The sequence below is a fragment of the Rhamphochromis longiceps genome, linkage group LG5 (genome assembly GCF_057381845.1).
Source record: "Rhamphochromis longiceps isolate RC_006_pf linkage group LG5, R_longiceps_female_GT1.1, whole genome shotgun sequence".
Lineage (NCBI taxonomy): Eukaryota > Metazoa > Chordata > Actinopteri > Cichliformes > Cichlidae > Rhamphochromis > Rhamphochromis longiceps.
Genome location: NC_140561.1, coordinates 30,802,341 through 30,818,299, shown reverse-complemented (window position 1 = coordinate 30,818,299; position 15,959 = coordinate 30,802,341). Strand labels below are relative to the sequence as shown.

General features: G+C 43.5%; 1 protein-coding gene across 2 annotated transcripts in view; it reads left to right on the top strand.

Moving 5' to 3' along the window:
- The window catches only part of stab1 (stabilin 1), a 185,484-nt gene that overhangs the window by 112,341 nt on the left and 57,184 nt on the right, over positions 1-15,959 (top strand). For both annotated transcript variants that reach the window (XM_085407157.1, XM_085407156.1), the window contains 3 exons: positions 2,370-2,486; positions 4,792-4,924; positions 5,055-5,115. In XM_085407157.1, the coding sequence (XP_085263283.1) occupies positions 2,370-2,486; positions 4,792-4,924; positions 5,055-5,115 (311 nt within the window). The remainder of the gene's footprint in view (positions 1-2,369; positions 2,487-4,791; positions 4,925-5,054; positions 5,116-15,959) is intronic.

The following is a 15,959-nucleotide window of genomic DNA, read 5'->3' as shown; positions in this document are numbered from 1 at the left end:
CGCTACTAACACATGACCCTACGCTGTGTTCACTGCATCATTGGCACTGATCACCATCTGCACTCATGTATATATCTTTCTACGTAGCACTTTTAATTCTTATCCCTACTTTTATTTTTTCATGTCTATTTAAGTGCTATTTATGACACTATGTTTGCACTGAAGCACCGCAGCAATTTCCTAATGTTGTAAACCTGCTCAACATTTGGCAATAAACCCCTTTCTGATTCTGATTCTGATTCTAAAGGGCTTGTTAAACTAAAAAAAACAACTTAGGGCTATCCTCAACATTTTAACCAGTTTTTCTCTGTTCCAGCCAAACAGTGATGAGATACGATGAAAACCACATCTGAGTGACTCATTTTAGTTTCAGTTAGGTTTTTGGCTTTTAACAGTTAAGAAGATAATGAGATACAGCAATGACTTGTTGCTTTTATCTTTGCTACAAAGCTCTTCTGGTCTGTTCTGTCTTGTGTTATAAAACGAGCACAGCCCTTTCATTTACAGCCAAAACTCATTCGCTGTTTAGATCGTCTTGAGCCAGACTTTCATCAGTAAGATTTATAAAGAGGAGCTTAAAGTCATGATGTGAAACGATCATGAACAGCTGCAGCTTCCTTTGTCTCCAGATCCCTCAGCATCTACTACCTGGTCCACTTTTGGCAGTGTGTGCTTGAGATGTAATTTAATTTTTAGCTTCGGCTCTCTTTCAGTAGCTTCTGTACTCGTCTCTGGAGATATGCGAGCCCGTTGCCAACTGCACCTCTTTTTGTCCTTGTCCAAACCTCCACCTCACAACGGAGAGGCTGCAGGTCAGCAGGGACCAGTGGTTCTTCCTGTGACACTACCTTTATGGTCAAAAACACCGCCAACCTCCTCCTGTTTTTTGTTTTCAATGTATTTATCGTTAATTTAGATGCAAAGACAGTTTAATAAATGCATGATGTTTGAGTGCATGGATAATCATGTTAAATAATCTATTTCAGTATTTGATCAACATAATTCCAACCATGTTTTTTTTTTTTACTTAAGACTGCCCATTAAAAAACACAGAAAACCCCTAAAATTTGGGTGCAGTTCGTTTCCAGTGTTGCTACTGCTTTTAGATCACTACATGGAAATCATGGTATGACTACTTGGATGTAATTTGCTGCAATTTCACCAAAGTCCTTGAACGTCACCAACTTTCAAGGAGAGGAATTACCCCAGTGATGAGAGTCGGCTCTCCAGCGACAACCCAGAGTCCAGAGAGGAGTTTTCAGTGGAGGAGTCAAAGTTTCCAAGTCGAAAAGCAGTGCATCAGGCCGGGAGTGTGAACAAGAATATGAGTGTCATTTGTTTTCTTTTTTTTTCTGTAACACCTGAGGCATCTGAAGAACATTCGCTGGAAACTACCTGAAACTTGATGTTGTGCCATCATGCCAGGAGATGATGGCAACACAGTCTTCACTCAGATTAAGACCTACTTTGGATTTGGATCCCTGAGACCTTGTCTTCTTGCTCATAACGAAATTCAAATTTAAGAGACCACAGTGTAGGAAGTCCAAGTGCAAATGGTCTATGCAAACAAAACGAGGATTCTGGATCCATGTTGAATGCTTTTGTTTTCTGAAAGTTTCTAGGTTGGATTCACAAAAACATTCCTTAAATAAACCTGTGAGTTTTATCTTAAAGCCCTGTTTACTCTTGTTAGCTAAGCCCTATTTACCACATAAAGAACTTGAAAAACTTATCCATGCCTTCATCACTCCTCATTGGACTATTGTAACTCTCTTTACCTGGGCCTCCTCTTAATCGGCACTAGAAAGCATGAGCTCATCACCCCATCCTCGCTAACCTACACTGGCTTCCCGTCAAATATCGCATTGATTTCAAAATCCTTCTGCTCACTTTTAAAATTCTAAATAACCTGGCCCCTAGCTACTTAACTGATCGCCTCTATCCGTACAACCCAAAGAGAGCACTAAGATCCTCCAGCCAACTGCTCCTAATGCAACCAAGGTCTCGTTTAAAAACCAGAGGTGACCGTGCATTTGCCATCGCTGCCCCTAGACTCTGGAATAATCTCCCAGTCGAAATCCGTACTTCGGAATCAATTCAATCATTCAAATCCCGTTTAAAAACACACTTGTTTAACTTAGCTTTTGAAACAAATTAGTTTGACCTTCATTCGGCCTGCCTTACACCATGTAAATGCAATTTTAAGTATAATTGTACTATTTGTTCTTTGTTCTGCCCGCACTGCGGTTTTATTGTGAAGCACTTTGATGTACACTAGTCTTTTAAATGTGCTATATAAATTAACTTTGACTTGACTGGATTTGACTTGTTATCTTCTACTGAGATAATTCCCCCGTCTGCCTTTCTAGGCTCAATCCCAGAGGAGTGCCGGCAGTGCCACGCTCAGGCTGACTGTGTGCTAGGTGCTGGTTGTCTGTGTAAACCGGGATTCCAGGGGAATGGCACCTTCTGCACTCCAGAGCCACGTGAGTGTTGTCCATTGTTTAAAAACACACATCATCCTAACGGTGGTCATGCAATAATAGATTTAGAAGAGATTAGAGTGCTTTGTAGTCACAGAAGTAAGAGGAAGCTCTGGTAAGTTTTGATCATCCGGGTCCAGCTGTGGTTCCAATAAGCAACTCGTTGAGATGAAGAAAATTCACCTTGAAGGTGAAAAACCACCTCTGAGATTTGCATGCAACTATAGGCTACAAGGCTGAAATGCAGCGGTCCAGGTTCAACTCTGACCCATGGTGTGTCTTCCCTTGCCCGCTGTCCCCTGACTTTCCTGTCTTCACTGCTTTCTATCCACGGTTAAGAAAAATAATCCGTAAATCTAATATTAATAATGCAAAAATACACTTTAATATGTACAATATGCTTGAACCAGGTTCCCCCCTTTTTTTTTTGTTTCAGTTCTGCTTTTATTCAAATTCAACAAGGTGCTGAAACATTGCTCAGAGATTTTAGTCCATGTTGACATGATGCCATCAGACAGTGTAGTTTCAGACTGCTGTGGGACTTCATGCGTTAGACTGAGCGTTCCCCCTCCATGAAACTTTTTCCACTCCCAACATGTAGATCTACAACTGCTACATGTCATTAGAATCCTTTAAACCATCACTGCAGGCTTATTCCAGGGGCTTGTTCGATTGTCAGGGTTTTCTCCTGAACACTGTAGGGTCTTTACTTCATAAAGTCCCTTTAGGCAACTGTTGATGCCAGTTTCCTAAAGGTACTTGGGGTAAATAAACCTGCATTTCATTGAATTTTTCAGGTCTTAATACCACTTGGTTGTAATTTATGAGTGACTGCAGTGTTTAAATCACAAGGATGATCAGATACTACACCAAAAAGTGTAGCATATGATCACCTAACAACCACTCATCAACAGGGATCGGTCGAGATTGGTGGTTGTGTCACATCCACTGTTGTTTCTGCTACGCTCTGACAATGTTTTACTTTTTCTAATACAACCCGAAACAGCATGACATCATCAGCGTCATACAACATAAACAGCAGCCATTCCACAGTTCCTTTTTTATTTTATTAACTCTGTCTACTTCCACCCTTGATTCTAGTTCCCACAAGTTTTCTTGCACACCAGCTACTCACCTCTGTAAATGTATTCCCCAGTTTCCCTTTATTTCGTATTAGATTGTGTTGAATTCTTCCCAGTCAGCTGTTCTAACTTTCTGTTAGTATTCTTGATATATTGTTTTGTTTCCTTCTAGTCCTAGGTTTCTTCTTTGTGTATCCCCTTGTTCCTCTTGTGTTTTGTTTCTTTAATTAGCTGACCTCAGTCTGGATCAATAATCTTGATTTTTAACTGTTACCCTGCTGCGTCCTGTGCTTGGATCGTCTCTTCTGAGCTGGTACAGTAAACACTTGGTGCATTTAAATGGCTTCAGTGAATTAAGTTTGAAGGCTCCAATGATAGTAATTTATCTCTGATTAAAAGATAACAGAACCAGGAATGTGTTGGTGGAGAAGAGACAAAGTATATTCACCTGTTAGTCTTTGATGGCTGATTTGTAACTTATTAACCCTGGCATTGCAGTACAAGAGGCCAGTTCAGCCCTTAGATTAGAGGAAGATTAGCCTCCCTGGCAGTGAACCAGGGGGTCTAATTAAATCAGTTTAATTAGCTTGCCCAACATTTGAGCATATGCAAGTGATAAGCGTCCATGTGATTCATTACAATACTGGTCAACACTTGATTAACCTTACAATCCAGAGTTTTTCAGCATACAAAAAAGAAAATGGTGGTGTGCCCCGCCCCACCCCAACCAGGTTTTGGCCTCCCTTCTAATCAAAATAACAAAGATTGTAAAAAATCAATTGTTTCAGTAATTTTTTAAAAGCGTAAACATTTTTTTTTTGGCCCTACTGTTGCCATAATCCCTTTTCATTTATAGTTTTTATCCCTTATTATTTTCTTTGACTACAGTAACCTGTCATTCTTTCTGTAAATGTTCTTGTTGTGCACATTAGCAGACTGGCAGAATTAATCAAACTGTTTTTGGAGCATTTTAAGAAAGAGCTCTGTGACAGTTTGTTTTTCTTAAAATATTTTCATCCTTCTAGTTTTTCAGTATCAGATTTGTTTTCTCTCCTCAGTGGCACTCCTGTTCTGATTGATAATTTGGTTGCTGTAGAAAAGCATCAAAACAGTTCACATTTGTTTCAGGCTCCAGATGTTGTACATGTGGCGAGCTGATGCTTACCTTAAACTGAGCCAGCATTTATAATGAATCAGATGACAGTTTTATTAAAAACACTCTGCAGCTCCAGACCTTTGCTCCGAGTACAACGGCGGCTGCCATGTGAATGCGGACTGCAACCAGACGGGACTCGTCGTCAACTGCACCTGCCGCAGTGATTACCAGGGAGATGGCTACTCCTGCAGTCCCATTAACAGGTCGGTGTGGCCTTTCATCTTTGTCTTAAATACGTTTTTTTTCTGGCTTCCTTGTTGCCTTCATTAAATCAACGTGAGGTGTTTACTTTTGGGGACGTGACATCAGGCTGTTTTTCTGTCTGCTCTCCAGATGTACTGAAGAGCCAAATGGTGGCTGCAGCGACTTTGCCTCCTGCAAGTTCACTGGTCCAGTGAGTAAATGTTTTTCATCTTTATCCAGTAAAATCTGCAGCAGTGCAGCAAACGTCAGCAAAGAAGTGAATAAAATTTCATTTTTTTTCTTTTCAAGTTGTTTAGAGTTTAATTAAATTAAATCTGATTATACTAAATATACAGGAAATGCATCATATGCTAGTTCAGACTGAGAGTGGGATATAGAGCAGAAGTAGTAAATATTGAAATTGTCAGATGTCATCTATATGAGAAAAAGCCAAACTATAAAAAATGCATCATTTGTGTGCATTCATTTTGTTGAGTGGAGCTGAATTAAATTGATTAAATTAATTGACTTAAAAAAACAGAAAACTGGGAATTACATTAGGAGATAGAATTTAATTAAGTCTTATTAAGTTTCATATCTCAAGTTGATCATCTTTACCTGGTTATTATAGCTGTTTCAAAGACTCCCAACTGAAATAAATGACAAGCACTTCATTAAATGGGAGGAATTACTATGGCTGCACATTTGGCAGTCGGCATAACCAAGAACAGGATTTCCAGCTATTATACTGGAAAAGCGCAAAGGAGAACTTGCTTAAATCAAAGCACAAATCTTAAAACCCGTTCTCTGTTCGCCGTCTGGGGTAGTGGGCCGGGAGGAGGAAATGGCCCTCTGGTCGGGGTCTGGGCTGGTGGGTTTCCCTACTGCTGCAGGTCCAGGTGGTCCCCCAACTCCGCTGGTGCATTGGTGGTTCTCTGTGTCTGGGGCTGGGTGCTCAAATGCGTAGTGGATCATTCCCGACAGCAGCTTGGCTGAGCCGGGCCCCCTTGGCTTTGTTGGGCTGTTTCTGGGGGTGGGGAGCCCTCAGGTCTATTTGGCCCGGGGCTCAGCTCACACAGGTGTACAAACAGGTACTCACAGACACACATTATGTGTCATGTATCATTAATACTGTGTGCTGCTCAGTAGCATTTAATATTTATTATTTACCGCTATTTATGCATATGTTGGTTGTTGCCGTGGTTTCCATGCTGTGTTGTTTTTTGCTTGTTTTTTTCAGCAGATTTTCAGTGTTTTTTCTCTCTCTCTTCCCTGTTTTTCTCTCCCTCTCCTTTTGCCTACTTTCTCCCCAACTTCTCTTTCTTTCTTTATTTCCGTCTTTTGCATTCTGATTGTAATAACTCATAAATGTTAAAAACCTAATAAAAATCAAAATAAATATGAGTATCAAGTGGACCAGTATAGCAAAAGCCGTAATGGTAGACTTTGGAAAATAAATCTGCTGGGCATTTAGTTTGGCCTTCAGACAACAACCCTGATTGCTACACTTCCAGACAGGACAGGCAATATATATGTGTATATTACAGCACAATTAAGTGCTCTATTGGTGCAACCTAAACTGAAATTAAAGATCTTATTTGTGGGGTTATTCCAATTCAAGCACTGCTGGGTGCTGATGCAGAACTTAATCGATTTGGATAACATTTTTTTAAAAACATGGCTAAGTACACTGCTAAAAAAATTTACTAAAACTTTTTAATCATAGTATAGCATCATATCATTTAAACTTCATAAACTTCTTCTATTGTTCTTCTCAGCTAAGTACCAGAGGGGGTTGTTAATCACTTTCAGCTGCTTTGGTGTTAATGAAATCAACAACAGATTCACTAGAGGGACAACGGTGAGACAATCCTCAGGTTTTATAGGTGTGGGCCACAGGCGTATTTTTCTGTCCATGTCTTTTCGGACATATACGTTTTGCATGTAGCTAGGGTTCGTGTCACTACTACTACCATGAGCAATATTGGCATTTGTCATAGAATACCAGAATTGGCAGCTCCACCAGTGGTGCCCTGTGCTTTTCACGGATGAGAGCAGGTTCACCCTGAGCACATGTGACAGATGTGAAAGGGTCTGGAGAAGCTGTGAAGCTGAGAAGATTGTAATGCTGCCTGTAGCATCTTTCAGCATCAGAATTAGAATACTTTAAAATGGCCTGCATTTGTATAGCGCTTTACTTGGTCCCTAAGGACCCCAAAGCACTTTACATGTTCAGTCATCCACCCATTCACACACACACACACATACACACACTGGTGATGGCAAGCTACATTGAAGCCACAGCTGCCCTGGGGCGCACTGACAGAGGCGAGGCTGCCAGACACTGGTGCCACCGGGCCCTCTGACCACCACCAATGTGGTAAATACTTTATTAATCCCTGAGGAAATTATGCAGTTACACTTGCTTCAAGACAGTAAGAACAGTAACTAACTTAGCTAAATTAAATAATACAATATATTACAACGTTTCAAAATATAACAAAATATAACAAATAGCTCAATTAAATATTGCAGTATATAAGACAAAATTCATATATGTGGCTAAAATTGTTGTTACGGTTTGGAGGAGGACTCAAGCGCAGGACTCCGGGCTCAGATGCAGACAAGAAAGATTTATTTACAATTCACCAGGTGTATATACAAGAAGGTGCGGGGGGGGGGGAGTGCTATGTACAGCTGCGTGAGGGAAAAGGAGCTCAAGGGAAGTCCAGGGGAAAAGCATGCGTTCTTCAGGTCATCCACACACACGATCACTGGCTGCCACTAGGGAATCACACGGGGGGAAAATCCAGGGAGCTCTGTAGACAGGGAGACGGGGTTAAATACAACGCACAAAGGAAACACACTTAACTCGACTTGCAGTAGCTTCACTAACACGTGGTAGACAACGATCCAGCGATGAACAGCAGTCACCTCCTGGCTTAAATGCTGATCATCTTAATGAGACCCAGGTGTCTCATCTCCTGAGGGCATGAACCCACAGTGAGTTCCGCCCCGGCGACAGAGAAGAGGAGAGAGAGAGGAAGAGAGAGAGAAACAGAGCGTGCTGATCAGCGTGCAGCTGATCTGCCTGGCCGTGACAATTGTACTGTAAACTGTTGAACTTTGTCATTTTGTTATTTCTCTCTAGAGGATGTGCAGATATTAAGGATGTGTGTACTGTGCATTAGATAGAGGAGTTGTACCACCACAGGCACAGGAATGATTTCCTGCATTGTGCAGTGGTGCATTTGGGTAATCTCGGTCTCTCACTGAACATCAGTGTTGGGCAAGTTGCTTTGAAAAAGTAATTAGTTATAGTTCAACAACAAAACTATCGACTACACTACACACTAACTAAACAAGACAACACACTAACTACACACTCCAAACACGCTAAACATCACAAATCTCTCATATCTCAAAACTCTCTCTCTCTTTTGCTCTCTCACCGTCAGATGTTAAAAGGCCTCTGAAAATAGAGATGACTCTGGCCCTTCCTGTAAAGTGCAGTGGTATTTTTAATCCAGTCCAGTTTATTGTCAATGTGTTCTCCAAAGTATTTATAGTGCTCCCCAATGTCCACATTGATCCCCTGGATTGAAACAGGGGTCAAAGGTTTCCTGGTCCCCCTAAAGTCAACAATCAATACTTTGGTCTTTATCACACTGAACTGCAGAGGATTCTGCTCACACCATGTGACAAAGGAGTCCACCACAGCGCAGTACTCTGTCTCATCACCCTCACTGATGCATCCAACCACTGCAGAGTCATTAGAAAACTTCTGAAAATGGCAGGTCTCTGTGAAGTGGCTGAAGTCTGTGGTGTAGAGGGTGAAGAGGAAATGACAGCCCCTCATGTTCCCACTGTGTTGCTGATCACCTTATCAGACACATAATTTTGAAAATGCACATATTGTGGTCTTCCTATCACCTAACTAACAATCCTCAACAGTCCTCAACTCAGAGGAGACGCTGGTAACTGAACTGAAGGGGATCCTGGTGTGGCCTGACTATAAGTTGAATGAGGATGGTGGTGAAGAATGAGTCTTTCCAGTGTCTTCATGATGTGGGAAGTCAGCACTACAGGTCTGTAATCCTGGGGGCCACCGGGACGTGGCATCTTTGGTACAGGAACGAGGAATGACGTCTTCCATAGTACTGGGATCCTCTGCAGACTCAGACTCATCATAAACAGTTTATGAAAGACGCCACAAAACTGGGGGGTACAGGTCTTTAGGACACAGAGACTGGACCCCACCTGGTCATGCAGACTTGCGTGAGTGGAGTCTTTATGCCACTCCACATATCTCTTCATGCTATTCTATTGGAGTTTCCACTCTAGCTTTCTCCTATAATTGTCCATAGCCTCTCCCCTTCAATAATGCCTGAACCATTCTCACCTACTCTCTATTGCCCTGAAGGTCCTCTTTTTGTCATTGAGGAGGGCTTTGATGTCCTTAGTCACCCATGGCTTATTTGCATTAGATAAGATAAGAGATAAGATAAGACTACTGATCCCACGGCGAGGAAATTTGTGCTTTACCACAGCTCAGGTACAGATAGCAGTAGAACACAAAGAGCATACCAAAAATATAAAGAAATACAAAATAAATGAATAATAAATAAATAATATTAATAATAATAAAAAATCAATATACAATACAATATATACAACAGTAGCTGAGGTTCTACGTACATGCATATGTTACAGGCCTTCGATGGGGTCTGTTTTTAAACTGTTTTTTAACAGAAAAGCAGAGACAGGAGACATCAGTTGCGTTCGGTCTGCAGGCTCTTCCTCGTCTGATTTATTAACAGAATTTAACAACGTCCTTTTCTTTTCATTTAGATGCACACATTTCTCTTTTAACAACACAAACATTCAATTAGGTCCATAGCTCAAACCCTTTTGGTTACCTTGCACTCTCGCAAGAATAAACCTACAAAATAATCATTGTATATGAGTGTCCTTTACAGTAAATCTGTAACCAATTCTACTGCATTTCAGCATCAAAAACATTTCTTTTTTTTTCTTTTTTTTTCTTTTTTTTTTATTATTTATTATATTTTATTTTCAGATGTTACAGACGGGACAGACATGAGTGAGAGATAGGAAAGGGAGAAAGAAAGAGGAAGGAAAGGAAAAACAGAAGGGGAGAGGGACAGTGAGAAAGGGGGGGAGAAAAAAAAATAAAAATCTCCTGGATCACCTGTTGAGAGAAGAATAGAAAACAAGCAAAAAAAGACAAAAAAAACAAAAAACAAAGCAACATACTAAACACAACACCATCGCATTAATCTAGCTAAGTGTAAACAGCAGTAAATACTAAATATTCAATGTTGTTGTGCAGCACGCAGGACAGATGTGCTTCGAAGTAGCAGCCAAGAAAGGTGTAATTTGGGTCTACGAGCAGTGAACACCCGTGTGCATACCTGTGTGGATCAGCGCGCTTGTATTCCAAAGGTTTCTCCATGTAACGATCTGCTAGGGAGTGTGGGGGGGCCACAGCCCCGTCCTCCAGGGTGTGAAGCAGGTATGGAGGAGATCAAAACTCCAGACATCCAGAGGCCCCCAGAACACAAGAAACCATGGAAGACCAACAGAGGGGCAGCCGCGCCACTGTTCCAGTAAGAGCTGAGGAGAGTCCCAGATGAGGGTTCACTCAGCAGCCGCGGAGCAGAAGCCAGGGGGAGTTGCAGTGACGCGCCCGTGAGCTCCGCCGGCCGCCAGCTGCGCCTGAGTGACCGAGCCCCAGGCCGAGAGGCCGGGGGCACCCCACCCCCGAAGGGGCCCGAGCGAGCCCCAGGCTCCAGGCCCCGATAAGCGGCCGCCAAGGAGTGAGCCGGTGTGTACCTGGACGCCCACCCCCAGACACAAAGAACCACCAACGCACCGACACCTGAGGGAGTCCGCCACCGGCAGGGGAAGTGGTGGTAGGTGGAGATAGGCCTCCAAACCTTGGAGGGCCTGAGGTGTCCCCAGAGAGGTGGCGTCTGATACCCAACCTGACATATAGACACAGACATACAGGCACACACAGACACAAACATCCATTCCCCCCCTCATGCTCTCATATGCACTCACTCCACACTCAACCAACGTGGAGACAGACATAAAGAGACGCTGTACACACGATCACACTCCCCAAGCGTACTCTACAAACCGGGTCTAGGTACCCTTGCTCCTGGAGGGGGGAACTGCACCCAGACCCAGGTGGTGTTACCCTTTTCCCTGCGGTGGGGAGAGGCAGACCACCCCGACTCCGTAGCAGCAGGGAGGCCCCACACTCCAGACCGCAGTCGGACGGCCAACTCCACCTAGCCCTCCCGCTCCAGCAGGCCGCAGAGAATGGGGGTGGGAGAAGACTCCAAACCTCCCTCCACCCGCTCATTGTAGTGTTGATGCATGTGTGTTCTAAGGTGCAATTAAAACCCAGGAGGGCATGGAGCTACCTGCATCAAAAACATTTCTGTGCAGCACCACTAACACTGCAATTAACCCGCTTATATACGGTGGCCCCTAGAGACAAAACACTTGCAAACTCCAAAACACATGCAAACCCCAAAACACTTGCAAATTCCAAAACACAACGGAAAGTGCTCCAGGACGCTAGGGGCAGTGTTGAGCTTCTGTTACCTAGTAACTACACAAGCCAGGAAGTACCAATGACCGGATTTGGGGTCTGCAGCCTTAAAGGCCGCATTTTAAGGCCGATTACGTCACAGCGATACGACCAAAGCTGCTCGAAATACGGCCCTCAAATGCGTCCTTAATTTCCCTGAATTTTAAGGATGGGTCGGCATAGCCTTCATGGCCCAACATATCCCAGACTTCATAGCGCGGCGGTGGTGTGGATAATTTGACCGCAGCACACCTGCACCAGGGTAAACCTCCGCCTACCCAGTCCTGCTTTACAGGTGAAAATAGAGAAAAAGGACCACTGAGTCTTTGACTTTATTTATTTTCTGCTGTGTTTTACTTGCATCTATTTGAAAGACTGAGTGTAAACACAAAAAATATTTTATTTTATGTGCTGGAATGTGCAGAAAATAGGTTTAAATAATAAACAAATCTCTTCCAGTCAGAGAATGTTGCATATAATTAATTTTTTGCTTGATGCATAAAGTTAAAAGATTAAAACTAATAAAACAAGTTAAAAAAAAGAGGTTTTTCCATTTGATTACATTTTGTATGATGGATTATGCAGAAAAAGTAGAATTGGGCTGAAAGTTCTATCGCTTTATCACCTCTTCAGGTTGTAAATCGTGTTTTTAAAAAGTAACTAAGTAATTAATTACTTTTGAAAATAAGTAATCAGTAAAGTAACAGGATTACTTTTTGGGGGAAGTAATCAGTAATTAGTTACTGATTACTTTTTTCAAGTAACTTGACCAACACTGGTCATATATCCACAAACACAACCAGCTGAAAGTCAGTGATGCTGCTCGGTTTGCAGTCCTGAATATCACGGCACAAGCAGGATTCACTGCACTGTTAATGTTAGCTATGTTATATTGCTGCCTCTGTTCGGTGGTGTCGAGCCAAACAGACTTTAACGTGTTTGAACGAGCTGACGGTTCACTCGTTAAGCTGAAAGAAAGATGCTTTAATCACAGGAGTCACACATGTGTCCACTGTACCATCTGGGAACTCTTCTTGTTTCGTAATAACACAAACACTAAATCCTCCTTCTTTTGTGCTGTTTTGTAGCAGTGTATACACCTGAGACCGAGTATGAGTTCACTGTCTCAATGTCTTCTTCCTAGATGTTCACCAGTGTTATAGGAGGTGACTTCTTCCTGAAGTCTATGACCATCTGATGCGTCTTGATAGCGTTGATTTGGAGAGCGTTGGTCTCACCAGCTGACAAAGTCACTGATGACCCCTCTATATTCCTGATTGTTTTCATCTGATACGCATCCAATGATGGCTGTGGTCTGTTGGTTAGGTAGTCGATGGTCCATGCAGTCAGCTGTTTGCCCACTCCGGCTTCCTCCAGCTTCCGTCTCAGTAGTGCAGGCTGGATGGTGTTGAAAGCACTGGAGAAGTCAAAAAACATCATCCTCACAATGCTCCCTGCCTGCTCTAGGTAAGAGAGGGATCAGTGCTACTGACAGCTTTATCCAACCCGATTCCAGACCAGTAAGCTAACTGCAGGGGGTCCAGGCTGGCTCTGTTGTGGGTAGATGTGTGGATGGGGGTGAAGCAGGGTGGTGGTGTGAGGAGAGCTCAGGTAACAATGACATTCCACCAGGAGAGGGGCAGGACAGCATTTGGAGGGGGGTTGATGGAACCTGGGGGGTGGGAGAGGTGATAAGGTCAAGAGCCAAATCTGTTGAAAAACAGATTCAATTCATTGGCCCACCCCCGGTCAGCAGACACTGTGGCTCCTCCATTGTCCTTGAAGTCTCTCTTGGAGAGTACAAAAGGATCCTCGTGTCCTTGTCTCCATGATTGAAAGCCCTCTTCTTCTCGTTCACAGGGCCTTCAGTTGTGGGGTCACCGGTTTATTGTTTGAGAAACACCGTACCTTCTTGCTAGGCACAGTGTTGTCAAAACAGAAGTTGATGTAGTTGGTGATGCAGTGGTTGAGGCCATCAATGTCCTCATCGTGAGGCTTGCAGAGTTCTGCCAGTCTGTGCATTCAAAACAGTCTCTCAGCATCTCACTGGATTCCTCGGATCACACCCTTATCACCTTCTTCGTTGGGAGTTTCCTCTTCACCATGGGAGTGTAAATGGGTTGAAGAATGACCAGGTTGTGGTGTGTGTGGCTAAGCGGGGGGAAGGGTGATGTGCTGTAAGCCTGCTTTGTGTTGGCAAACATGGTTCAGGGTTTTTCTGTCCCTTCTATGGCAGGCAACATACTGCGACAAGTTAGGGAGAGTGGCAGATAGTGAGGCGTGATCGAAGTCTCCAGAGATAATGAGGGATTGCAGATGTGCCATCCCACGGTTGTGGGGTGACTGTGGCTCAGGGGGTTGGGAAGCGTATCTGTAACCGGAAGGTCGCCGGTTCAATCCCCGGCCTCTCTGTCCTGTGTCCTTGGGCAAGACACTTTACCCTACCGCCTACTGGTGTTGGCCAGAGGGGCCGATGGCGCGATATGGCAGCCTCACTTCTGTCAGTCTGTCCCAGGGCAGCTGTGGCTACAACCGTAGCTTGCCTCCACCACCACCAGTGTGTGAATGCGAGAGTGAATGAATAGTGGCATTGTAAAACGCTTTGGGTGCCTTGAAAAGCGCTATATAAATCCAATCCATTATTATTATCATTATTATCTGTAGCTGAGAGACCGTGGAGTGAATGTACTCACAGGTTGCCATAGCGTTGGCCGAGTGCGGAATGTAAACAGTCAGCACAATAACGTGAAAAATCCCTGGCCAGGTGGTATGGCCGAACGCTAACCGCTAACAGGAAATAATTTCCCCTAGGGATCAATAAAGTATTCTGATTCTTTGGTACAGCGCTGTTCCTTCACAGTGATGTGTCCCGGGTTACATCATCTCTCATTGATCTTCATTGCTAGTCCCCCACCTCCCCTCTTACCACTCTCCACTGCGCTCCACTCCGCTCTAACCAGTTGAAAGCCATCCAGAGTTACGACGGGGTCCAGTGTGTGGTCTGTGAGCCATGTCTCAGTGAACAGCAGGAGGCTGCTCTCCTGGTACTCCCACTGCAGTCTGGTTAGCGCCATTAGCGCTTCCATCTTGTTGGGTAAAGATCTTACGTTACCCATGAGAATGGATGGAATGTTCAGTTTGTACAATGGATAGTCTTAGCTGAGACAATGGAGTTGGTGCAGAAGGTTATGTAGTCAGTGATACACTCAGTAAGCCCATTGATGTCCTGACCACGAGGCTCACAGTGTCTCCCAGTCTGTGAATCTCAAAACATGAATCAGGTTATGATCTGACCTACCCAATCGGGGGAGGGAGGAGGAACTGGATAGCCCTTTTTCCATGAATACCTACTCAGATCAATTCGCTACAACTCGACTCTGATCAACTGGTTTTCCATTCAAATCCAGTACTACCTAGCCTGCATGGTTGTTGTCATAGCAGTGTGTCCAAGTGTCCCGTGAAGTAATTAACATGAACGTTACAAAAAAGGTGGGTGTCTGGACAAGAATATACCTGCTGCTCGGACTGTGGCTTTTCACCAGACTTGAGCACCATGGCATTATTTTTGTAGCCATTTCCGTCATTGACATGTTTCAAAAATGGCGGTTTTAATTTTTGTGAACAAGACGCTCTCATGACTCATCGCATGACACTACTGACCAGCCAATTGGTGATATGCAGTCTGACGATGCCACATCGGATTGCTTGGAACCTCGAGAAAGTAGGTACTAAAAAAGTACATCTTACTGTTGGGTTTATCTAGGCACAAACCTCACTGGAACACAAGCCCAAACTGCACGACAAATCAAGACTCTTTTGTCTTTTGTCTTTTTGGCTTGCAAGGGAAGTCAGTCAAGGCCAAGTAATGCTCCCTTCACCTGTCCTTTAGCCAACTTCAACTGATTCCTTCACTACAGCCCTTTTTATTGTCAGCAAGCAATCATTCATGAATATGCAATTACAAATACATGTGACATTCTTAAGCAGGCATATCTGAACAACATCAGTGTCTGTACAGGGAGTGCAGAATTATTAGGCAAATGGGTATTTTGTCCACATCATCCTCTTCATGCATGTTGTCTTACTCCAAGCTGTATAGGCTCGAAAGCCTACTACCAATTAAGCATATTAGGTGATGTTCATCTCTGTAATGAGAAGGGGTGAGGTCTAATGACATCAACACCCTATATCAGGTGTGCATAATTATTAGGCAACGTCCTTTCCTTTGGCAAAATGGGTCAAAAGAAGGACTTGACAGGCTCAGAAAAGTAAAAAATAATGAGATATCATGCAGAGGGATGCAGCAGTCTCAAAATTGCAAAGCTTCTGAAGCGTGATCATCGAACAATCAAGCGTTTCATTCAAAATAGTCAACAGGGTCGCAAGAAGCGTGTGGAAAAACCAAGGCGCAAAATAACTGCCCATGAACT